The 24,917-nt window shown below is 44.4% G+C and overlaps 2 protein-coding genes across 5 annotated transcripts in view; one reads left to right on the plus strand and one right to left on the minus strand.

The window, feature by feature from the left end:
• LOC121201086 overlaps positions 1 to 7,341 on the minus strand; it is a 26,309-nt gene extending 18,968 nt beyond the window's left edge. For 2 of the 4 annotated variants that reach the window (XM_041066711.1, XM_041066709.1), the window contains exons 1-2: positions 7,007 to 7,341; positions 3,836 to 3,976 (exon numbers count right to left, since the gene is read on the minus strand). In XM_041066711.1, the coding sequence (XP_040922645.1) occupies positions 3,836 to 3,873 (38 nt within the window). In that variant the 5' untranslated portion in view covers positions 3,874 to 3,976; positions 7,007 to 7,341. Of the gene's footprint in view, positions 1 to 3,835; positions 3,977 to 7,006 lie in introns of those variants that run through there. The other 2 variants (XM_041066712.1, XM_041066710.1) reach the window with 2 other exon arrangements.
• Positions 1,455 to 24,917, plus strand: part of LOC121201088 (SH3 and multiple ankyrin repeat domains protein 1-like) — a 26,931-nt gene continuing 3,468 nt past the window's right edge. Inside the window, exons 1-24 of the mRNA XM_041066715.1 lie at positions 1,455 to 1,919; positions 4,845 to 5,048; positions 7,025 to 7,096; positions 7,185 to 7,293; positions 7,426 to 7,577; positions 8,038 to 8,205; positions 8,657 to 8,698; positions 9,424 to 9,540; positions 9,647 to 9,724; positions 9,880 to 9,946; positions 10,197 to 10,372; positions 10,541 to 10,671; positions 11,354 to 11,493; positions 12,024 to 12,137; positions 12,775 to 12,853; positions 17,997 to 18,079; positions 18,251 to 18,375; positions 19,375 to 19,510; positions 19,690 to 19,770; positions 20,447 to 20,473; positions 20,571 to 20,627; positions 20,793 to 20,914; positions 21,470 to 21,596; positions 21,679 to 24,916. Of these exons, the coding sequence (XP_040922649.1) occupies positions 1,455 to 1,919; positions 4,845 to 5,048; positions 7,025 to 7,096; positions 7,185 to 7,293; positions 7,426 to 7,577; positions 8,038 to 8,205; positions 8,657 to 8,698; positions 9,424 to 9,540; positions 9,647 to 9,724; positions 9,880 to 9,946; positions 10,197 to 10,372; positions 10,541 to 10,671; positions 11,354 to 11,493; positions 12,024 to 12,137; positions 12,775 to 12,853; positions 17,997 to 18,079; positions 18,251 to 18,375; positions 19,375 to 19,510; positions 19,690 to 19,770; positions 20,447 to 20,473; positions 20,571 to 20,627; positions 20,793 to 20,914; positions 21,470 to 21,596; positions 21,679 to 24,916 (6,110 nt within the window). The remainder of the gene's footprint in view (positions 1,920 to 4,844; positions 5,049 to 7,024; positions 7,097 to 7,184; positions 7,294 to 7,425; positions 7,578 to 8,037; positions 8,206 to 8,656; positions 8,699 to 9,423; positions 9,541 to 9,646; positions 9,725 to 9,879; positions 9,947 to 10,196; positions 10,373 to 10,540; positions 10,672 to 11,353; positions 11,494 to 12,023; positions 12,138 to 12,774; positions 12,854 to 17,996; positions 18,080 to 18,250; positions 18,376 to 19,374; positions 19,511 to 19,689; positions 19,771 to 20,446; positions 20,474 to 20,570; positions 20,628 to 20,792; positions 20,915 to 21,469; positions 21,597 to 21,678; position 24,917) is intronic.

Consider the following 24,917-nt stretch of genomic DNA (forward strand, 5'->3'; position numbering starts at 1 on the left):
ATGGCAAAGCCCCTGTAGCCACATTTCACCACAGAAAACCAGGACAGAACATATGGAGGCACCAGTATGCCAAATCTGAAGCACAATGACACATTGAAACTATCTTAAAACAAAAATCCACCCTAAAAGTTGTTCAAAACATGTTTTAAAAGAGCTGTTGCAACTTGTATTTGTGAGTTAATTTATTGTTTGGTAGTGCAGAAGACCTGACCATCATGTCAATTAAGATATTTTTCACATAATGTCAGTTGAGTTCTGTAGCAGGAAATGTGTAAACCATCAGCAGTAATGATCACGTTTTGATGCCAGTTCCTCAAGAGAGTAAAATCCTCTTTATAGACTTCATGAAAGAAGAAAGCAAAAGCACATAAAACAATGTCATGTAGTCACAACACTTGCTGGGTTTTAATTAAGGGGCATGGCTGTTGCTTTTCTCTGCTAGAAAACCTCCTGAACCTTCGCAGTTTACTTCAAACTAAATTGAATTCAGCATATTCTCAAACTATTTCAATAACTGTACACAGAGTGAATGCCATTAAAGTCAGATGTGACTTCCTAGAAGCAGGTTTGTCTGGATACCTTTGCTGAGTAAAACCCCAAACTAGACCGATGTAACACTAAGCTGTCTGGATAACTTGCTTCTTGGAAAGGCCCAGTATGTTCATTTTAATGGCATCCACACCGACTGGAAAAGCTTGCAAGTCATCTAAGATCTCGGATGCTGTGCTGCCATGGTGCTCACAACTTCCTAAAAACAGTTAACCTGGATGTACTAACTAGAGCTAGGAGAAATGATCCCAATCTAATTTGGTTTGGATTATACTGTCGGCCAGACTGTTCTTATTATGGCTGGAAAGTGACCAAAAGATCCATCACAACCCTTCATTTAAAAATAACACCTGCGTGACAGTGAACATCAGCGTGTACAAGCAGCTGAGGGTGGATTTTTCCTTTAAGAAGCTCACATTTAGCTGTTAGCCCTGGGTTGTGCCTCAGACACGGGTCGGCTCCATTATCACAAAGTAGCAATGATCTTGACCTCATGTGAAGCTAAATTGCATTTCCAACTCACTCCCTTCTGCCGAGAACCTGTGATGCAAATTCACAGAGTTTATATATAGCCTGTCTTTCATCAGCCTGCTATTCCCCGATGCATTCCCAGTGGCTAAATGGAAAATGTGGACCAGCTCTGTGCTCATTCACACATGTGGACTTATTAGCATTTGCCGGTGGCTAGTTTTTCTATTATTGCACGTGTCTTTTTCTAATTTTGTAAAGTTCTCTCTATAAATGCAATGATAAGAGTTAAATGACCAAAGTTTTTACTCCCTTTTCTGCCTGTTTCCCACAGCATGTTTCTAAGGATGAAGCCAGTCTCATGGGATAGCCATGTTTTGTCTCCATGACAGCTATGTCACTCAGCCCTCTCTGCAGTGACCCCTGCACAGCAAAGGATGCTGGGAAATAACGAGCACTTTTATCCCGGTCAGGATGACAAAGATGGGGAGGATGAGGAGGAGGAAGAGGAGCAGGGAAGAGAAAACAGAAAAGAGGAAGGTGGACGTGACACGGAGAATGGAGGGTTAGAGGGTCTGGAGGAGAAGGAAATGACGGGAGGACGGCAATCCTGGGAAGGGAAAGGTGGCGAGGTGGTGAAACCGGCAGCCATTGTGGTTGGTAGGCAGAGAGACAGGCCGATGAGGCCTGGCAACCTGGGCAACCGGGGCATGGCTTACATGTCGAATCAAGCCCTGCTACATCATCAAGCAGCCAATAAGCAGCCTCACCATCCAGGCCTGAATGCGCTGCAGAAGAGACGAGCTCACATGGAGCGCAGCATGACCACAGTGGCTCCGCTGGAGGACACTTTCCTGACCATGATGGTGTTTCGCATTGGAATTCCCGACATCAAACAAACAGTAGGTGCATGTTCTCAGTGGAAGAGCTATGGCCATATGCTATGGAAAAATGTCATGACACAAGCACACCTACATGTGAAACAGTCTCAGGTTCTTCTTGACCCTGAATTAGAAAATTTATTTAAATCTATCAAGCTCTCAATCAGAATCCAATGTTTAAAAGTCTAGTTATCTATGTAAAAATAAGTCTGGCTCACAAACAGGGCACTGACTGGAGGTCTTTCCAAATGAGGAAGTAGTTCAAGGCAAGTCTCTCTGGTATTACTGCCTAAGAGAGAGAGATAGTTTCAATTCAACAAACAGAATTATACACACACACATGTATATATACATTTAGTATATATGTATATATACATAGATAAATACAGCAGATATTTGTAGAGATTTGTGACTATTTTTTTTCATCTGGTAAGGGCACAACCTTGGACCACCTCTGCTAAGTATATCCCTTCTTTCTCTTTGTTTTTAAGCTTGTTCTCTCTTTCCTGATGGTAACTTAAAGGGTTCAGATCTGTTTCCCTTATCAGCCAAGCCTGTTTTGCATCCCTAAATGAAAACATTTTTCAGTATTTTGCTATGGTTGACTCTACAGCTGTTTCAAATTAGCCACTGAAAAGTACCCAGGGGTACTTAATATATATGTTTTTGTGCATTAGCCAAAGTGTGCACAACTGTACAAGTGCATCTCTTATTTCAAAGCATTTTCATTCCAGTCATCCCTCAAGCCCAGGGATGAGTCCCAAAAGGAAGTGGAAAAAAAATACAGACCATGACTTGTGTTGCACACCCTTTCCGGGCAGATATATTCAGTCAACAACACTGTGTAAGCATCTGCCTTGGGTCATGTATGGTCATAACTAGTTTCCAAAACTGAAGTTAGTATCAATTCACACTTACAGCAGCTCTCAGCTGTATGGCAGCGGCAGGTGAGAATTGGCCAGCCCACACACGCCATATCCAGGTGAGAATGGGTGCCCAACTGTAACCCCTCCCCCCCATTTTCTTTTCTCCACTTTCAACTCCCTGAACATGCCGACTGTTCTACATGTCAGCTAATCTGCCCTCAATATAACAGTAATTGCTAATTATCTAATAGGTTTTTAATGAGTTTGGGGAGAGCTGGGGAAGTGAGTGACTCTGAAAAGGAAGGAATATGTGGAAGGCATCTGTGTTGCTCTTAGGTCTCTGTCAGCCACAGGCATCATATTCAGCTCAGGCAAACACTCAGCACCCCAAACCTCGCAGCTGAAATATTACTGAGTCGAATTAAAGAGAGATGACAAGAGGGAGTGAATATTAGGAGCAAGTTAAAGAGAGCGAGAATGGGAATGGATTCTATAAAGAGAGAGGTGGCAGGGGGGGATATGTGCATTCATAAAAACCATAACATTGCACAGTAAAGGTCTAAATAACTCTCCTGAGTGGGGAGAAGTCCAGCCGAAAAGATCTCAGAAAATCCTTGATTGTGTAAAAGAGAATGATGGGGAGAGAAAAGTCACTGTAATATACAGTATACATTACATCTGACATCTCTCCTTAGGATTAGCCGCTCAGTCCCTCTCTCTTACACACACACACACACACACACACGCACAGTGGAATTATAAACACTACACTGCACAATCACACTCCCATTAGAACACACAGACACACACGTATTCTTTACAACTCACAACTCATACACACACTAACATGCACATCCTCATCATGTGGTTTACCTCCCAGGGACCACCAAGACATTGCTACGGCAACGGGTGCCTGCCTCCACTAATGAACTGGTTGCCATGCCAATAGAGTTGGCTACACTATCAAATAGCGCAAACTAGTCGGGGGTGCGGTGGAGAGCTGTGGAGGGTGGGGGCTTAAGGGGAGCAGAGGGGACATGGAAGTGTGCTGAGCTGTGCATTTTTACTTACAGTTCTCTGGAATGGAACAATAGCATGGATGCATACATCTCATTCAGACCTCTCAGCCCTGTTGTTCAGCTCTACTCCAGCCCTCAGCTCTGTCCCCCAGCTCCAGACTTTAATAAGAAAAGGACAAAAGCGATGGTCTTCCTGTGGCAATGCAAGAAAATGGAATAATATGAGGAAATGGGCAGTGCACAAATCACCGTGAAATCTAGTTAGGCATACCACATACACATAATACATCCAAGGTTTTTTTTTTTTTTTTTGTTGTGGCCAGTGAACCTCTGGTGTATCACGCACAGACATACAGTAAGATGCAAAGAAACTCGTTTGCTCTTTCTCTTCTGGATTGTGGTGTAAATCTGACATTATACATGCAGAGATCAAAGAAGGAAAGGGAAATATTTATCCCAGTATAGAATCTTTACTTCTTCATTAGCGGAAAAACAAGTGGTGTGAAAATAAGTGTGAGCTAGACCCAAATGTCCTGATAGCACAGACTATAAGGATAGCATAAGTCATCTTATTTTCATGAATGTGGCGGATGATTAATTATTAAAAAATAATGCATTCATATTCTGCACACACCACATTCTCATGCATTCATCTTTCACCAGCGTTAAGTCCATCATGCTAAGTTATTAATCCATAATCATAAAATGCCATCGGCCAGATTATTTTTTTTTTTTTACCAAATTGACTGAATGTTGCTGAAATTGTGTAATATATATAAATAATGTGTAATAATATAATTTAATGAGATACATAAACACAGGTTTGTGCATGCACAGATTTACACTCACAAACACTTGTACTACTATGACAGTAGCTGCTGTTTTAATGATAAAGAACTGTACTTTTTTTCTTTCCTTGCTTTAGTTTTCCTTTTTTGGGTGAACTAACCCTTTAATTTCCAATGTGGCACCTTGCCCTCTAAGAATCTGACTCCAAAAACATTAAAACACCTACACTCATCCTCTGACCTCCACTGTGCCCTGTGTTTCCTGTCTGCCAGAGGTGTCTCCAGTTTGACCAGGACTGCACAGTGTGGAACGCTAAGCAACAGATCATCTGCTCCCTCAGCGAGTCGTTATGGGACGCCTACAATTATGGCCTCTTCCAGCCGGCTGGAGAGGGACGGGACGCCAAGTTTCTGGAGGAGGAACGGGCCCTGCAAGACTACTCACAGTCCTTTGAGAAAGGGGTGCCTTACTTGGAGGTACGGAGGTGGAAAGGGTGGAAAACTTCAGAGAAACACAACTGTAGAACCAGACACTAAATATATAGTCTCTCAATTTGAGATTGTATAAATATTTACAGTATTATTTATTGATTTATTTTTCACAATTGTTTTTTTCAGTGAGGACTAAGTGTTCAATTATATTGTCTATAGATCTTATTTCCCAATGTGAAAATCAAAATTCTTCAGAGTGTTACTTAAAAAACAATCAGAATTCCCATGTTCAACACAGTAAGTGAACTGAGAAAATAAAGTAAGCTAAGCCATTACGTAACTTTCAAATGATATTATATTTGTTCACTTTTTGGGACGTGGGTTGTTAGATGGCATCAGTATGAAGTTTCATGCTGTGATATGATTATCTCACAGTGCCCTCTGGTGGCACAGCTGCTGTAAATGTTGAGCTGGGCGGGACTGAAATAGTATCCTGCACTCCCAGGGTTTGGCTTTAGACCAGATTGATAACATTCTTGACAAGGTTCCAGATGAGAACATGACGGTGTGCTGATGAGGCCCCGAAACCAGATTCTGCTGCACAGCAGAATGCATCTCAGCGCACCATGAGAGGGTGTATTTACAATATGAGTAATGCTATTTTTGTAATGCCAGTATGCCAGTTCAGTACTTGACTTGGACCAGTATTTGCTGGTGTGAAGTAGTTTCTGGACTCCGTTAGTTCTTATTGTGTACCACTGCTTTCTAATAAGCAGAATGTAGCTGCTTCTCTGGCTCTCTGGGGTGCAATATGTGGTTCAGTTCAGCTGTCAGCAGCTCACCTCCAAGCTCCTCAGCCAGCAGATAGTTTGCCATCACAGTACAGTACAGAGACAAGGAGGGCATACATGGTGTTTATCGTCAGGATCTAGCATTCAAAGAGGAAGTGGACAGTAAACCCACCTAACCCCAGTGGACTAGTTTTTGTAAAGGAAGAAGTTTTGAAGACTGATTTTCTAGACCAGATTTTAAGCCAGTATTTTCAATTTCCCCACCTGATCTTTATTCCTAAAGGCTCTAAAACATTTACGTAAGAACGCTCTGCAACATACCTACACATAATTAACATTTACAGAAAATATATCTACATATTTAAACAAATACACTGTACTACTGCTGGTCAGTATGGCACCTCTAATACAGCACAGTATAGGTATTAAAATAGTTTTCTCTAGATGCCATATCTGGTTGGTAAAAACATTCAATGATCATTAGAATAAACAATCGCCAGTTATTCTCTTTGGTGCTTTAGTGTTGGTCTTTGCTTCCATGTACACAAATTGCATTTTTTTTTTTTAATAAAGATATCTATAGAACTGACACTTTCAAGCACTACTATTAATTATAAGTGTGAGATCTATACCAAATATAAATATATATTTTCACATCTGGGAATTATCAGTTTATACACTGTTGCCCATGAAGGTGGAATTATTTTGTTTTAAGACACATTCTTCTTTTTATTCCTATTTATACACATCAGTAATCCCATTGGTAGAGACAGATCATTAAAGTTTTGAGAAGATATACACTTTATCTATCAAGAATAAATCACAATGTCACGATCATTTCATGAGAAGAGGTAAAATATATTTTATTCCAACTTTATGGGTAACAGTTTATTTTGAAGAAATAAATCATGGAGCTGTTCCAGGGCCTTTGAGTGGGAGAGTGAATTCCTGGAAACAGCGAGAGTTTAGCTGCATTTAACAAGAGAAGGCTGTGAGGTTTGAAGCTGCAATGCTGAAATTAATGAAATTTGATTATTTGTTCAAAAAGCAATTCCCAGCCTTACTTCTCTGCTGTTAATAAAGAATTGTTCATATTGTAAAGCACCCTCTGAACCACAGATTTACAGCACAAGCAGAAATGTCCCCCATGCATACCGTCACTGATCAAATGAACCGTGTTGCAATTAGATAATTCGTAGTTTTCACACGTACCTTTTTTCTGGTCCTCAGTTTAGGTACAAAACCAGAGTTTATAAACAGACAAATCTGGATGAGAAGGCTCTGGCGAAGCTCAGCACCAAGGTATTAATTTTATTAAATGCGAAGTATTACTGCTGCTCACGATTAGTGTATCAGTGACGAACTTTCCTTCCTCTTCTGCCCTGCCCAGGCCAGTCTGAGGAAATTCATGGATTACGTTCAGACTGGAGCGATAGAGAAATTGGCAAAAGTCCTCGATAAAGGTCTTGATCCAAATTTTCATGACCCTGACACTGGAGGTGAGTTTGTCACAAGCCTATTGTGCTTCCTCTCCATGTGGAATCACATTGTGTGACTTATATAATCTGAGAATGTGTTTTCACCTCTCAATTGCCCATCCTCCCTGATCCCAAACCTCCTCTGTTGGTCAGAGACCCCCCTCTCTCTGGCTGTGCAGTCCAGCCTGCCAGTGGAGGGCATCAGGATGCTGGTTCAGGGAGGTGCTCATTTGGACTTCAGAAGCAGAGACGGCTTGACGGCGGTGCACAAAGCTGTTAGAGCCCAGAATCACGCTGGGCTGCTGGTAAGGACTTGGAATTTAAGTCACATGCTAACAGATTGCAAACACACTAACAGGACTGGAGATGTGGACAAAATAAACTGAATAATAAGTCTCATAAACATCTTACATAAAAAGTCTTTAATGTTCAAATCAGTTAGTGCCAAGTGAATTGAAAGATGATTTGAAGCATTTAACAGTGTCCCAAATACTGTAGACATAACAGTTGGTTTCAAGTTGCTTTCAGAGCAGCAGATTCAGCATGCAGTATAACACGATATGGTAGAGTTTATAAGATCACATGTTAAATAGTGAATCTTTATGGTTTTATATATTTGCTTTGCAGTCATCAATTAGACATGGAAATGTTTATCAAAAAAAAAAAAAAAAGCAACACAGTATCCATCTGTCTCTTCTTACAAACCCAACATACACACCCACACGCCTTTAAAAAGTCATGCTTCTCTTTGTCTGTCCACGCCAGGCACTCTTGTCCCTCGGAGCGTCTCCGAACTACAAAGACCGCTGTGGCCTGACACCACTGTACCACACTGTACTGACAGGAGGCGACACCTCCTGCTGCGAGACCTTGCTGTACTACAGGGCGAAGCTGGGGACGAGGGACGAGAACGGCTGGGATGAGTCCCATCAGGTATCAACGGACAGTTTAATATTTTAGATTTAAAATGAACTGGCAAATCTATCTATCTATCTGTCTGTCTGTCTGTCTGTCTGTCTGTCTGTGTGTCTGTCTGTCTGTCTGTCTGTCTGTCTGTCTGTCTGTCTGTCTGTCTGTGTGTCTGTCTGTCTGTCTGTCTGTCTGTATGTCTGTATCTCTGTATCTCTGTATCTCTATCCATTGATTCCCATATGGTTTCTTGGTTTCCTCTCATACTGTCACGTTAAGCATCTCTGGTCTTTGTCTCTCTTCATGTAAAATTAAGCAATGCACCTACATTTCTCTGTCTTATCTCTGTGGTTGATGTCACGTGCCATCGCCCTCAGTCTCGCTCAGCATTTTCTCACACCCCTCTCCTCTCTGCCTTCCTCACTCGTCTCTCCATTCTCTCTGCTTCCTCCCCTCCTTCTCTCTCTCTCCATAGCACAGGGATGAAGAGGAGTTTGGAATGGAAGAAATACATAAGGTACCCTTCATCCCACCATCTCTCTCATCCATGTCAGCCTTTGAGAGGCAAAGGCATTCAGAATCATGATATGATAAAAAAAAAAAAAAAAAAAGATGTGGATAAACTGAAGTGAATGAGGTGACCTCATAGTTTTCTTCAACCTGTTCAAATCTGAGTCATCGTGAGCTGAGTCCAGTTCAGAAAGAGCATTGGATATTATCTCTTTCTTACTGTAGATACGGGTGCATTGCCTACATTATGTCTCTGTGACATTCTGGTAAATTTGCGTTTGTGCTGCGAGCCGGTTGTCATGGTATTTTATTTTGGTTTTGCCGTGCTCTGTGTTTTCTTTCTTTACTTCGTACGTATCTTGTGATATTTTAGTCCCTGCAGAAAAATATGAGGAAACCTTTCAGACTGTTGAAGGCTCATTTCTGTTGTTTTAATGTTGTTGGTTTTTTTTGTTTTTTCTTTTTCTTTTTTATTCCACCATGGGCCAGTGTAATTGGCTCTGACCTGTTTTTCTATAAGAGTAATTACGGATCTAAATGTGGATGTAAGACACATTGTTTCCCTTTCTTTCTCTTTGTATCTCTTTTGCAGTTTTTTTCTTTTTCTGCCTAATTCTCTTGCTCTGAAAAAGTCCTATCTAAAATCACCCCCTTCACTTTAACTTGTCTTGTGCTATACTTTATAATACTGACAATCTGTGGATATTTCTATCGCACTCTTGACATTAAAAGGCTTGCCAGAATGGCTTTGCCCAGCACTTGGAGCATCTGCTGTTTTATGGGGCAGACAACACTTCTCAAAATGCCTCAGGGAACACTGCACTTCACATTTCTGCCCTGTACAACAAGGCAAGTATGGAAACAGATCCCTTATATTAAACTGTTATTATCATAATTATTACTGCTGGTGTTTATAAATGTGTTAAGCAATCACTTTCCCTCTCTGAACGATCAGGAAAGCTGTGTCCGCGTTCTTCTGTACAGGGGAGCAAATAAGGAGGCAAAGAACAAGCACGGTCAGACCCCTTTTCAGGTAAATGGTTTAACTGTCATTATTAAAGAGAAATTTATTTTGTAATTTGCAAAGAAAGAAAGAGAGAAAAGGAGACACAATGCAACAAAACAATAAATAGCACTAATTACAAGAGCTAGAACAATGATACCTCAAATTGTTTTCTGTGTTTGCAGTTAGCTGTAATGTCTGGTCACTTTGAACTCGGGGAAATCATCAAAAACCACAGAGATTCTGACGTAGGTAAGCTTTCAGGCCAGACTTTCTCTTCTGAAAGGGCTATTAAATATTAAATCCGTTCCCAACATTTGCCTTTTTCCTAAATCTTCCATGTATTGGCCCTTATGATCTCCTTTCTTTTTCCCTATCTTCCCGATTTCTCCCTCCATTTCACCCTGTCGCATCAAACCCCACTCCCCTTCCTCACTTCTTCCTCCTCACCTCTAACTCCTTTCCTAAACCTCACCGTCACGCTTCACACCTCTATCCTCAGTGCCCTTTTTGGAATCGCCAAAGTATGTTCCCAAACGAAAAGAGAGCGCCCACACACTGCCTCTCCCCTCGCTCCATTCCCACCCCCTACTGCGTGCCAACAGTGATAACACCATGACCCAGTCTGACCCTCTGGCCCTGCCTAACAAGGCCGCAACCAATCCCAACCCGGGACAGGTACTAAAGACCATTAGGTGGATGATCATCTACTGATCACTGTGATATTAGATATGATTACGGATGCTGAATTGCTTCTCAGGCTCTAAGAATAATGAGAGTAACAATAGTAAGTTACCAGATCAGCCTTGACATTCTGTCTTTATGGGACTTGCTGTGTTTCTGCAGGGCCAGCGTAGGGCCTCCATAGGCATGAGAAGCTCCAGCAGCCCCAGAACACGTACTCGCTCCCCATCCAGAGGGAGAGGAGGCCAAAGTGACACAGAGGAGAGGCACCGGCAGCCGCGAGGCAGACAGGGGTAAGGAGCATATGAAGGGAAGATGTACAGTATACATAAAGACAGGGAACGTGGTGGGTTTGTTTTTCTAACCAGGTCCTTTAAGGTCAGTCACCAACAGGGAGTCACTAATCTCCAGTTACCATCAGCTGTACACAGAGAAATGACTATCTGTGTCTCAGTTGCATGCTGTGCACTATTTTTAACGGAAAGAATGCCACATATTTTAGGTGTGGTATGGGTGGACATTGTTGTACTGCAATGGAGGAGATAAAAATTTGAAAAAAAAAAAAAATGTTAAATGGTAGCAGAACATCTCAGTGACAACTCTGAGAAAACAAGACAAGAGTCTACAGCCACATGTGCGGCTCTGTAAGGCCGCACTTAGAGCACAGAACAGAGGCAAACTGACTGTTAGAATTGTAAGTACTTTCTAAATACCTCACATATGTACTGAATGCTAGACACTGTTAGTAAATAAAAGATTGCAGCATGAATTCTTACTGTCGGTATGACTGATTGGTATGACTCAGCTGCAGACTGTCTCTGATGTAGCCTGACAAGCCGTATGTCGTCCCACTTTGTCTCGCTTGTTTTTCCACAGTGTGCAACACAGTCTTATCTGTTTTGTAAGGGACTCCCTATCTCTCTCTCTCTCTCTCTCTCTCTCTCCCTCTCTCTCTCTCTCTCCCTCCCTCTGTAGCGCGACCTCGGCGGGCAGTGGGGGAGGTCAGATGAAACGTATGTACAGTGCAGTGCCAGGGCGGGTGTATGTGGCCACTCGTGCCCACTCTGCTAGTGGGGACAGAGAGCTCTCACTCAGCAAAGGGGACAAAGTTAAAGGTGAGACAGAGCCAGAACTGACAAACGTGAACTGAATTGTGAAAAAAAAGTCTTCCTCACACGATTTAATCCCTGCTATGAAAGATTGGCAAACAGCATTGGAATCACGCTGTTGTTTGATTGTGATGTTTGATTTTTCTTTTTTTTCCAGACAATTACCTAAATGTTCTCGGCTGCAGATCATTTGGTGTAGTGTTGAGAAACTTTCAGTGCAGCTGCAGTGCAGTTTGATCCTGAAAAAAATGCAAGCCTCTGTATCTAAAACATCAACAGTGAGGAAGAGACGTACATGAGGGAAGGGAGGATTGTAAACAATAGAAATGAGAAGCACCAGCAAAAGCAGCCAGTCATCACAAAGCAATACATGTTCCTAGTCATTCTCAGTGGATTGTACAATGTTATTATAAATCTGGCACCTAAAGGCAAACAAGGAAAGTTGAAGGAAAGATATATAACAGTGTAAGAGTATACAACAGTGGATTTACTACCCAAACTATCTATCTATCTGTCTGTCCATCTGTCTGTCTCAGTATTAAGCGTAGGAGAGGGGGGATACTGGGAGGGAACAGTGAAAGGTCGTACTGGCTGGTTTCCCTCAGACTGTGTGGAAGAGGTGGCTGCTCTCAGCAAAGACAATCGATCAGGTGAGACAAACCAAGTGGGAGCATCACCTCACTATTGTATTTTAAAATATTATTCTCTTCATGGCAAATGTTCAGGCTGTCACATAAAATCCCTTTGGGTTTTGTAGTAATCCACTGGGAGAACTTGCGCCCTTGATTGGAATTTTTTTTAATTACTCATGTATAACTGGAAAAAAATTATTTATTGATAGATTTGAGATTACTCTCATAAAGTTCATAATGTCAGGAGGTGGGTTATGAAGACACATAGCAATCATATAAAATAGCACACAGATTGGAGCAAGGGCGTACGGGAAAATGGGTTACATTCTCCCTCAGGCTGGCGTTATCCTTTAAGTCACTGTAGCACGCAGCACATGCCACATTCATGTTTACCAGCAGGCCCTTTTTTTGCCGCAGACAGTGGCAAATGTACAGAACAACAATTAGCTTTTCTCATATTTTCACAGCTGCACTGTTCACGCAGCAAGCGAACCATATGTCACACTGAAAGACACAAATACGGGGTGTAAATGTATTTGATCCATTTGAGCCTCGTGCTGAAAACACAACACTTCTACAAAAAGACAGAGAAGGTGTCATGACGGAAGCTGAAAGTTTAGATCGAGCATATGTTTTTCCTGCATGTGCTTCGCAGAGACACGCAGTGAGAAAGCCAAGAGGAAGCTTTTCCGCAACGTCACAGTGGGAGCTTACGATGGAACCGATGGCCCAAGGTACGTGAAGTTTCTATGAACCTTACAACCTCTGATCAGTCAGAGAGTTGAGGTTGATAAGTAAGTTGGGCCAGAAACGGTAATTTATCTTTATCAGCTTCAAACCTGCAGTAAGCAGAGCTGCCCTCAAGAAAAACAGTGAACCTGAAAGTCAGTATAATGTATTGCTGGTGAAGCATAACTGTGAAGGCAATTGTGTTTATTGTCTACCCTGTTTTGTGTATTCTGTGAATTCTGTGATGGGCCCCCAGCCCCCTCACAACCCTGAGGAGTCATATCAGTTTAGAAAATAGATGGACTATAATAATCATGAGACCAGAACAAACCTGATTGGCTGCAAACCTCTGACAGAGTTCTAGCTGTGGATTGTCGTATGAGTGTGGGCAGCAACTGAACTGTCTGCTCTCTGGTTTATTACTGTAAGGTGAGACTGTGAGGCCAGTCAAGATGATTGAAATAGCTGACACACTGTTGTTTCATGGGTAACAGGAGGTTCCTGTGCGCGTGTGTGTGTGTACATGTCCAGTTGTTTCACCTATTGTGCTCTCATGTCTTCCTGTGTGCTGCTGCGTGTGTCTGTTTTCTGCTGATCCTGAACAGCGCTTGTTCTCTGTTGTTTTGCTGTGTGAACACGTCAGTGCTGAAAGCACAAAGAGCAGCCATGTCATTTTCAGCTCTGCCCCTTTTGGCTCCACCAGGAAAATGCACTTGTCTGTTTGATACCTCCATCAACATGCCTCCCTCTCCTCTCTGGTTGCCTTTTTACGCTGAACACAGTAATGCTTTAATGAAAGGTAGAGGGGAGGGGCTCTTCTCCCCTTCCATGACATCTGTCTGAAGCTGCCTTCCAGCCCTGGGCAGCTGCAGTTATGTCTTATGAAGCTATGCATGTTTGTTTGAGTGTTTGTGTGTATGTGAATATGCCTCGGTCTTTGCTTGTATATACATCATCCTGCTGATGAGTCATGAGAAGGCTGAAACACCAAGCACTGTTTAGATCCCCGGGCTAGTGAGAAGGACTTTCCGGTGGCCACCCCGGGGTTTTGCAGCCTCTTAAACATTGTATCTGACATTACCCTTGTGCTGAGCAGCTCTCACTGTCATTCAAAAAAGGGATTCACTTTAATGCAGCTGCGCCCGTGTTCTAAATGGAAATAGCAGCCTCTGGGGTTATATTACCTGTGTTAAGTTGGTTAAGCATAATTGCAGCACCGTGGTGAAGTGGTGCTCAATTAAGAGCAAGGTGATCCGGAGCATGTTCCCTTACTGCAGCTAGGCATTTGGGAGAATGTCAATTACTGTTTCAGAGAGAAATAGAGAGCGGACGAGTGTTTGTCAGACTGTACGGTGATGACAGCTCTGCTTTAGAGGAAAGGAGGGAGCGAGATGAAAGTTGGCAAATGTATGTGTGTGTGTGAGAGTAAATCCAGGGTGGGAATCAGCTGTTAGTATATCTGTGATACACCAGTCAGTGGATGAGCAAATGCAAGTACTGTCTCTCTCTCTCTGTCGCCTTACATTTTTACCCATCCCCCGCATCTCCACCCCGCAAATTCAGCTCTCCATCTCCCGTTTTGCAACCAGACCCCTCTTCCTGTCATTCACCAGGACGGACACATACACACACACACATGCACATACACATACACAATACACACTCTCCCTGTTGCGATAATCTCTGGTATTCTCTTCCTCTCTCCCTGTCTTTCTCTCACATTGTCTTTCTCCTGTCTGAAGTATGTGGGGTGCAGAGCAGCACGCTCTCTCTCTCTCTCCTTCTCATTCCCCACCTCTCTCGCTCTCTCTCCTCCACTCTCGCGGCTCTCTTCGACTGAGCTCTCGCTGGTAGACCGGGAGAAGGAGGAGGGAGGCGGGAGGAGGGAGGAGGAGGAGGTGGTGGAGAGCGCGCGAGATAGAGGAGGGGGGGACATGGCAATGGGGGGATGCGGAGAGAGAGATTTCTCTCTCTCCCTCTCTTCTTCGTGGCCGTCACTGGGCCCCAGAAACAGGAGCGTGTGGTTCATTTACAGGTAGCGGCTGTTTCCTCATTCATTGGCTGGCTATGGATGTGAGGAGAGGACAATGGAGAGAGGGGAGAGGTAGATGATGCTATTGAGAGGCCGTGCCTTTTCAAAGACAGACTAATAAGCTATGTATTCTGTGCGTGCGTGTGTGTCTCTGAGTGTGTGCGTGTCTAAAATTTGTATTTTTCCTATGCATGTGAATATCTGTGGGATGGACGTGGCTATTGAATGGAGACTCTGCAGCATGTTTATTTCTGTGTCTTCCTGCCGTGTGTCTCTGAACGTGTGTGTGTGTGTGTGTGTTAGTGCGTGAAAGAGAGCACATATTGATGCATTTCAGTCAGACAGTGTGGGTGTATTTCATTCTCTTTGAGTCATGATTTCTTTAAGCAGATATTTTTCATTCACCAGGACTTCCCATTTGTCCCTGTTCCTTTAAAAAACGCTATTGTCACATCCTATATTTTTTATGTATGCCACTGTACCATTAAAAATGTGTGGTGTTTTGACTGTACAGAAGGATGAATGTGAATAAGTCAATAAGTGGCAAGAGTGCGGTTTGTCAGCTCCCTTCAAGCTCTAATTTGAGATACCGGTCATTTCTGTGCATGTCTGTGTGTGTGTGTGTGTGCATGCATTTGCATATATGTGCGTGTGCATGGCACAATATACACTGAATAAAATATATGTGGTCTTCACATATAAGTGTATACGTCACTGTGCTTGATTGCTGTGGGAGTATCTCTCCTGTACATATATCCATGTATATGTACTCATCCACAGCGTGTGTCACTAACATCTGTCACTAGTGGTGTGTGGGTATTGTCCCCACATAGCCGGCGTATCTGCATGTGCATTCAGCAGGTGAATGGTTAAAATGCTGCCTTTTTTCTCAGTAATTGTGGATAGAAGAGAGGATGACTCAGGAGGGTACATAATAACTCTGGTCTCTAGTAGGCTTACAGCTCCATTGCAGCCAGTTCAGAGAGAGTGTGTCCTACTAGCCAACAGAGATTAACTAGGGATGTTTGCGCTTTTTATGGCTCTAATTGGCCAGGCCACGGTGATCAATATGGTGACAGACGAGCTGAACAGTTTTATGTATGTAAAGTAAACAAGGTGTGTTACTGCAAGCCAGCAACACAACTTAGAACCACCTGGAGGACCAACACTGGCCATGTTTCCCCCTTGTAGAAATGGATGGATGAAGAACCCGATGGATCCATCCACCCACTCCATGTTACTTTGATCCTCAGAGAGGGAAAGCATGATGGAGGACAGGGTGAGAGAAAAAGGAATGAGGTGTGAGGAGCAGATGGCTGGAAGGCGGCTGTGCGTTGGCGAAACAGTAACATTGATGGAGAACACACAAGGGATGGACCTCAGTAGGGGAAACTAGCAGTCGTCTGTTCAGTGCTAAAGTTACGGCTTGGTGTCGAAGTCTGGATCTTCAGGCCTGTTGGCCGATGCTCATGACTCTGGTATACCTCTGTGATTCCACAACCAAACTTTGTTTATTGCATTCTCTGTCGGACTAAATACGCAAGAACTTGTTGCGTCTGTACTTAAAGAGAAAGTGTATAAAGTAATATTATAGTGTTAAACTTATTTTAGTTCTAGTGTACACAACGGTGTGTGCTGCCAGACATACAAAAATTCAAGTTTGCTGCCTGAAACATAAAAGTAAAATAAAACGTTGGCATTTTCAAATTCATGGCCGAGTTACCCTGATGAGAGCCTGGCTGCAGACTTTATTGCCAGGCAGCCAATCAAATTGTTGTATTTAGGTTAGATTAGGTTATAGATAGTTAAGGTTCAATTTAGCACCACAGTTTCGGTTTTGCGTCTGCATAAAGGAGGCAGAATTTGTGTATAGCCTGACATGTTTGAATTCCAGCTACATTTGCTACTTCTCATGAATGTCCTGGTGTGAACACACAGACAAGCCACCAAAACTTCAGATTTTAACAAGGGAGGAACAAGTAAACTGTATTCGTCATGTCCTTGAGAATACCCAGCATTCTCACTGGATTGTTCTGATAGTCAAGCTGTCTCTATAAATACAGGCAATGCTTCAACCAAGCCACTTGCTGTGTTCACCCATAGTTTAGCCTTTCTAGGAAATCATATCCTTTGATTTGATTTCAGTTGGAATGTCAATTCCAGTTTATGTTGAGGAGCACAAACTAACACAGAAATGAACAGCCTGGGAAAGAAATAGCTCAAATTCCTCTTACATCATACACCTAAGTTCAAGCCTCAGGCTCCTTAACAGAATCAGGGTGAATTTACACTGTTAGAAAGTCACGTCCAGAAAAGAGTCATGAGATGTGGCTGTGTGTGGAGTATTTTTAAACAGTCCTATATTAGAGGAAGGGTTGTAAAGCAGCTTGGCCAAAAGTCCCAGACATGGTAATAGAATAATGAAGGAGCTTGCTGGGCCAGCCAATACACAACTCCAACCATCTCATAATAAGATTGCATCACGAATGTCTGTGATCGCTGTTTCTGCCCTCTCAGCCTGTAGTCTTTGAGCGAGAGGAGCTGTTTGTGGAGGGAGATTAGAGGCCTGTCCGACTTTCTCTTGTACATAATTTGAAGTGTCATGTATGACCGGTAGTGGTGCGCTGGAGTCAGTAAAGCAGTATCCTTGCAAAAGCTGCCAGAGGCAGTGAAAGCTAATGCAGCGATTTAGGTGCATTTGGAAGTTTCCATTATCAGTGTAGTGTATGTGCACATTTTTCTTATGTGCTGTTCCCCCCGGCCCAGCGCTCGTCAGCTCTAGCTGGATTGGTCCATAGTATGGAATGTCATCTCATTTACACTTCCACCCATTGTGACACTAACTGTATCCCTGCCATCAACCCCTTTTGTGCAACAGCTCTTTTTGTATGACATTCTCAAGCCAAGCTATCTTTTGCTGCAGTGTGATTTCATAATGTGATGCAGTATAGCTGTTTTCCACTTTCAGAAAACGCTTTATTTGCATGACAATAAGACTTTTCTGTTGCTATAGAAGTCATATGGCTCTCTTCCTCCCCAATTCTCTCTCTTTTTCTCCCTGTCTTTCTCCATCACCGTCTCCCCTTCTCTTCTCCTCTCTCTCTACTCCCTCTAAGTGACTACATCATTAAGGAGAAGACAGTGCTCCTACAGAAGAAAGACAATGAGGGCTTTGGCTTCGTGCTTAGAGGAGCCAAAGGTGAGCCTCTTCTTCACAATTCTCCACATATTCCTCAGTCTCTATAGATTTCTCAGTCTCATATGCACTTTTTCTCTCTTTCTAATCTCTCTATCCCTCCTTCATTTTCAAATCCACGTTCTTGTTATCTGTGTCCACTCGTGCTCATCCTTTTTGTCTCATCCTTCTCAGCTCAGACTCCCATAGAGGAGTTCACTCCAACGCCAGCGTTCCCCGCTCTGCAGTACCTGGAGTCTGTCGATGAGGGGGGCGTGGCGTGGAGGGCAGGCCTTAGGATGGGCGATTTCCTCATCGAGGTGAGGACATGATGCATTTTTGATGTGTCTTTGGAGTTTTGATGGATCATTATGCAACAAGCACAACAATCTATACAACACACAGAATCACATTTTGAGCGAGATGCTCAACACACATCACTGGTGCTTTCTTGACTGACACATACTGAATGCAATAAGTGCAGCCATGTTGCTTTAAGAATGTCAAAAGTCTTTCTGGGAAATGTATGGAAAACGTTGACCAGGCATGCTGAAGAGAAGTGCTTCCACCAAAAAACTACACATCATTTCAAAATGACTTCCACTGCACTGAACCGAACATGACAGATCGATGATATCTGCAGGGCTGACAACAGAAACATCTTACAGCCTTGTAGTAAATACCAGTTTGACAGAGCACACAATGTTTAACATTTTTTAAGACTGTCAGAGGTTTGGATCCATTTCTTTGGTAATTTTTCAGACTGTAATTTCTAAATATACAGTACATTCTGTATGTAGTGTATTTTAGTCAGAGTTGGTTGCACTTGTGATCTCTGTTCCTCATTGATGAAGCACCAGCAATTCAAACGGCAACTTTCTGGTCATTTTTTTTTACCTTTAAAAGTCCTTCTATTTCGCCCTGAAAACTCTTTCTAAAAATGGTGATTGTCAAATCTTTATTAAATGTGACACCTACAGCTAATTGGTATTCAACCTAATATGACTCACTTATGTAGCTGCCCAGGCCTTTGTAACTGTGATTTACTGTAGCCGCTGCCTGAATTGCTGATGCACCTGTCGAAAAACACCTCAAAATTATGTATGTTTGAGATGAAGTCTTAAAAAAACAAAGACGTGTACCAAACATGGAAAAGCTACATCATCAAAGTGAACCTGTGGTCACAAGTGGACCCTCAATGACTCTCTGCTTTTGTGTCTACCCCTTGTAACAAGAGTTGATTTTTCATTTAAATGGAAATTAATGCAACACACCAGCTCATTCCGCATTCAGTCCTTCTGCGTCTTTGTGTCTGTCAGGTGAATGGCCAGAATGTGGTGAAGGTTGGCCACCGGCAGGTGGTCAACATGATCCGACAGGGCGGCAACAGTCTCATGGTCAAAGTCGTGATGGTTGCTCGAAACCCCGAACTGGAGGACACTGCTCGGAAGAGGGGTAAGAGTCAAAATTTCCACATATGTTGTTTCCATCCCATGTGTATGATGTGTCGACAACCCTGATTGCATGTTTACTTCACCTTTAAAGCCTTTTGCCGTGTGGTTGTCTATGGTGACTGCATGTTTATATGAGAATGCTAAACATTAACTCTGAATTTGGCTGGCTTCCCTTGGCAGCCCCGCAGCAGACCAAAAGACTGACTCCTCCTGCCATTGCCCTGCGCTCCAAGTCAATGACATCAGAGCTGGAAGACATGGGTAAGATGATAGAGGGGACTAAAGACTGAAATCAAAGAATAAAAAGGAGGGGAGGCCTGTAAAGAACATATAAAAAATACATAAAATGTATGTCCTCCGCATTTTTTAATTTGGAGGGGGGTTTGTCACATTGAAAAAGCTTCTCTGTAGGATGATGGTACAGTACTATGGTACTATTAGGGAAACACAGCATTAAATATTAACCGAGTTGATGCAGAAAGCCAAGAAAATGATCTAGCATGGGTGTAATTTCATTTCTTTCATTAGAAGTAGTTTAATGGGAAGTAGTCTTTTGATTCATTCACACTTTTGATATCACCCATGAAGCGCAAAGGTGATAATTAAACAATGAAGTTAAGAGATATAAAAGCAATTGCATGTTGTGAAATGCCACTTGTCTGATGCCATCAGTCACAAACTGCTCTTTGTTTTTTTGTTTTGCTTTTTTCCTCTGAACAAAATGTGCTGCATTCAGTGGACAAAGGTGGGAGAATTATGGATTTGTGTGCTCTCATTATCATTTCTGTCCCCATCACCATCCCTCTCATCACATCAGCGTTCACACCATCACATGTGTCTGAGTATGTATTTCATCCTTTCATCTGCGTTATACACATGACTGAACAGCAGTTCTAGTCACACCTAATTTCTCTTTCCCGAATTATGTATGCTACAGCTGCCTCCCCATGGAAAAAGAAAGCAGGTGAATATCAGCCTTTATCATTACCCCCCATCAGCCCCTGAGCTTTAATTAAAAGTCAGCCTGTTTGATGCTCTTTTTTTTCCTCCTCCTTTTTCAGACTACGAGTCCTCTCAGGGTCCTGATAAGAAGAGGACAGTCTATCAGATGGCACTAAGTAAGAAATCACCCTCACCATTCTTGTCATACTGTAAGAGGGTGTTTTTAAACCTTAAGGGGATATGGGAGGGCTCACTGAAACACTCCTTTTCATGTTTCTCCCTTTATTTTATGTTCCCTCTCACTGCCTTTCTACCCTGCCCCTGCTTTGTCTTTGTTTTAGATAAACTGGATGAAATCTTGGCTGCTGCCCAACACACTATTACATCAGACAACCAGGGCCAGAGAGGTCATGGGGGCAAGAGGGACCGGAGCAAGAGCATTGTTCCCAATGTCTCCAATGAGGTACTGATTGGAATCGAAAGGAAATGGTCCTAGTTAGGCCATTACCATAACATCCTGTTAGCTTCTTAGAATTGACCTCCATATAATCTACAAAATATTAGAAAATACTGAACACATATGGACCTCGCTCCCAGTCCTGCGACATTAGATTCACATGTACAACAGAGTTTCTCCATTGCTTTAGGATGCAACACATATTTAGTGAAGGAGATGACTAATGCTATCAAGAAAAAATCCTATCTATAAATCAGCTTGGTCCTTAGCTTGTTTTTAGCCCTGTGGGTTGTCCTGCCCTCACTGCACTTTAGAGAAAATGATTGACAATGGACCACCCACATCAAAACATTTGTTTAACTGTGAGTCAGGTTGTGTCCATTCATCTGTTGCCTGATAGACTAATACTCCGACTGACTGGTTTGTCTGCATTGCATTTCACTGTATATCAAATAAATATCGGCTTAACAACCTGCATCAGTTTTATTTGATTATATTTGAGTAAATGCTTCCTCTCCTCTCTTCACTCCTTCCTCTTTCCTTGTTTTTCAACACCTGAAGCAACCCTATGAGCAGCAGTCAACAGTGAGTATGGTGCAGCAAGGACCAGGTTTTGGCTACAACCAAGCTCATTTTCAACCAGGCCACGGTCCTCAGCATGCCATCATGATGCGTCAAAAATCTATTGGTAACAGCAATTGTCATAGACAGATTTCTGCCAGCTCAGTTTATGAGTGTCTGTTTGTAACTGCCTATGTCTGTGTGCTCAGGTGTAACTGAGGAGGAAAGGCAGTACCTCCACCCACCTGCTATGAAGCTGGCTCGCAGCCTGTCAGTGCCAGGACCAGAAGAAATCCCACCACCCCCTAATACATCGGCTCCAGAACCGCCTTTATCTGCAGGCCCTCATCCTGTGAGAGGGCCTGCTATGCCCATACCCCCTGTATCTCAAGCCCACTACCAGCTCCACTCCCAGCCAGGGCATCCCACTCAAGCAGGCTGGGAGAGGGGAGGCCCTGGTGGGATGAACCAGCAGGTCATGGTCCCCACCCTCAGGAGACAATCTGAGGGGCTGTGTATCAGAGAGCCGGAGGCACCCAGGAGAGGTGGTGGCAAGCTGGGTGGGCTAAGGAGAGGCTATAGCAGCGCTACACCACCGACAAGTGCTAAGCCTAAGGCTCAACAAGCACCACAACATCACCCACACATGGCCAACCAGGAGCAGGGTGGAGGGGTTGGCAGGGGGGCAGCTAGAAGGGGTGGTCGAGGAGCTCTGATGAAGCAGTCAAAAGTGGAAGATGGGCTACGACAACACAGAGGAAAGGGAGGTGCAGCCAAAGAAAAGAGCTCCATCCCCATCCCCACCATCATCGTCAAAGCGCCTTCCACCAGCAGCAGTGGTCGAAGCAGCCAGGGTAGCAGCATGGAAGCCGAGACCTCCCAGGATGTAGAAGACCACACCTCAGCAGATGCAACCGCAGACAGCCCCAACCCCAGTCTACCCTCACCACTTACTTCCACGCCACCTCAGCCCCCTACGTCCGCTTCCTTGCCTTCATCAACTGTTGCCCCTTCTGTTTCTTCACAGCAAAACCTGGAAAACTTGGATTACTCTTCACCATTCGGTACGGCCTTTGGGGGAGGGGGAGGAGGAGGAGCACGCAGGGAAAGAGAGCGGTTCCGAGATATGAGAAGGAAGAGCGCTTCTTTCTTCCTCTCATCTGAGGAGGACATTCAAGGAGAGGCAGGGGGAGGAGCAGGAGAGGGAGGAGGAGCACTAGGGGTGAGAATTCAACCATTGCAGGGCTCACAAATGGAAATACCCACGCCTCGACTCCGGCCCTCCAAGTCTATAGATGAGGGCATGTTTTCTGGAGACAGCTACATCAGCTATTCCAGCAGCATGCCCCCAGCCTTTGGCCTGCCTGAATATTCTTCCCCCATCCTCGCCCAGGATGGACAGCCCAAGTCAGCTCCCACAATGTATGGCTCCCAACCGGCTACTACCTTCATCCATCCACTTACAGGGAAAGTTCTTGACCCTTCATCCCCACTTGGCCTGGCCCTGGCTGCAAGAGAAAGGGCCTTAAAGGATGACCGCAGGACGCGCCGAGAGGAGAGACATTTTGGTCGGCAGCTGTCCACTGTAGGAGCATTCCCCACCCCAGTTCAGACTCCGACTCCTTCTCTGTTCGCAACCCCTACACAATCGGCCTACACTTCCCCAGTGTCTCTCCACCTAAGCTCCCCCACCGCCACAACCTCACCTGCATCTCTGAGCCGGCCACAGTCACCAAGGATATTACGTTTAGGAGGAGGGGGTGGGGAGAGGATAGAGAGAGAAAAAGAGGGAGGACCCAGAGAGGGTCTTAGAGTTCGCTTCTCAGAGGACAGAACAAGTCAGTATTCAACCCAGTATTACCCACAGAGTCCCAGGGAGAGGGAGAGAGAAAAGGAAGTGTACGACAGCAGACCTGCTCAACCCATACAGCCTCCTCCACCTCCGACTCAACCTGCCCCCCGCAGGCCTTCCTTTCTGCAGATGGAAAGTGTTCCCAACACCAGCTATATCCCTCAGTACACTGTCCCCACAGCCCCAGCACAGACACATGAACCTATGGGAGATGTGAGAGCAGCGGCAGGTGGAGGTCTAGGACTGATGGTTCTCCCTCCACCAGCTCCCTCAATAGACGCAGATGACGAGTTTGTCTTTGCAGATCCCTTGCCCCCTCCTTTACAATTTGCTAATGGTAAGAACGAGAGAGTTCAGGAGTTTCATCAGCGGGATCAACACCAGAGTCAACACTCTGCCGCTGTTGCTCCACCCCCTCCACCACCTCTTCCATCTCCCAAGCCTTCAAACGTTCCCCAAGCCTCTCCCCAGGGTGGTGACTCTGCTGCCTCCAGCCTTACCTCCTATGACAGCGAGGTGGCCAACCTCACACAGTCAGCTCTCTCTCCATCTTATCCATCCCCGCAGATATTTGCCCCTTCCTCCACCACCACTGCCACCTCTACTGCTGCTCTGCCTCCCACATCACTACACAGACCCCAGCCCATGTCCCATTCTCATCCCTATTACAGCAGCTCTAACGACCCCTCAGTAGGTGGTCACACCCCGGCCCAGGACAGAGGCACAGCTGCCCTCACCACCACTATGACCTATGCTACCACTACCATGACAGCCACTGCTGCTGCCGCCACCACTACAACTTCACCGGCATCCTCTGACTACAGCATGACCATGGCTGGGCCCAAGGCTGCGCTTAGCACAGGGGGCAAAGCTGCTGACCACACTCATCACACGGCTATTATACCCAAAAGCGGAGACTGGCAAGAGGCTGTGGTGGATTCTGGGATTGAGGAGCTGGACAGTCACAGCAGTAGCGACCACCATTTAGAAATGCTGGGACTGAGTGGGCTGAGAGGAGAGAGGGGAATGGTCGGAGGAGACGTGCGAGGAGGAGAGGGAGAGAAAAGTGGTGAACATCAGGATCCTTGTACAACCTACTCAGGTGGGCAAACATTTGAGGTGCACAGTGCCAAACTGGCAAACCCTGTGTTTCCAAAGATGACTCATTACAAGGAGGGGGGAGGGAGGGGCCAGTCTGTAGCACTACGTAGGCAGAACAGCACCAACCCTGCTCCCTTGCAGTTGCAGAGACAAAGCAACCCAGAAGATGCCAGGTTAGATGGCGCTTTCGCAGATGAAAGGAGGCGCAAGCAGAGTCGATCCAAAATGGAGGATGGCTTTAGCTCCGCCCTGGCTGCCTGCTTAGAGAGACCTATGGAAAATCGGTCGGTGGTCTGGGGTGAGGTCGAGGAGCATGAGCAAGGTGGAGGAGTCCAGAGAGGTGGTATGGTTTTGGAGGGACGCAGGCTCCACTCACCTCTTTCAGGTGTGAAGGCCAGCATCATCACCGAACTGAGCTCGAAGCTTCAACAGATGAGTAGCATGAAAAGCATGGATGACTGGAGCCACACTCCCAAGTCACCCACCATGCATAGG

This window comes from Toxotes jaculatrix, chromosome 21 (assembly GCF_017976425.1).
Source record: "Toxotes jaculatrix isolate fToxJac2 chromosome 21, fToxJac2.pri, whole genome shotgun sequence".
In the NCBI taxonomy this organism is placed as follows: Eukaryota; Metazoa; Chordata; class Actinopteri; family Toxotidae; genus Toxotes; species Toxotes jaculatrix.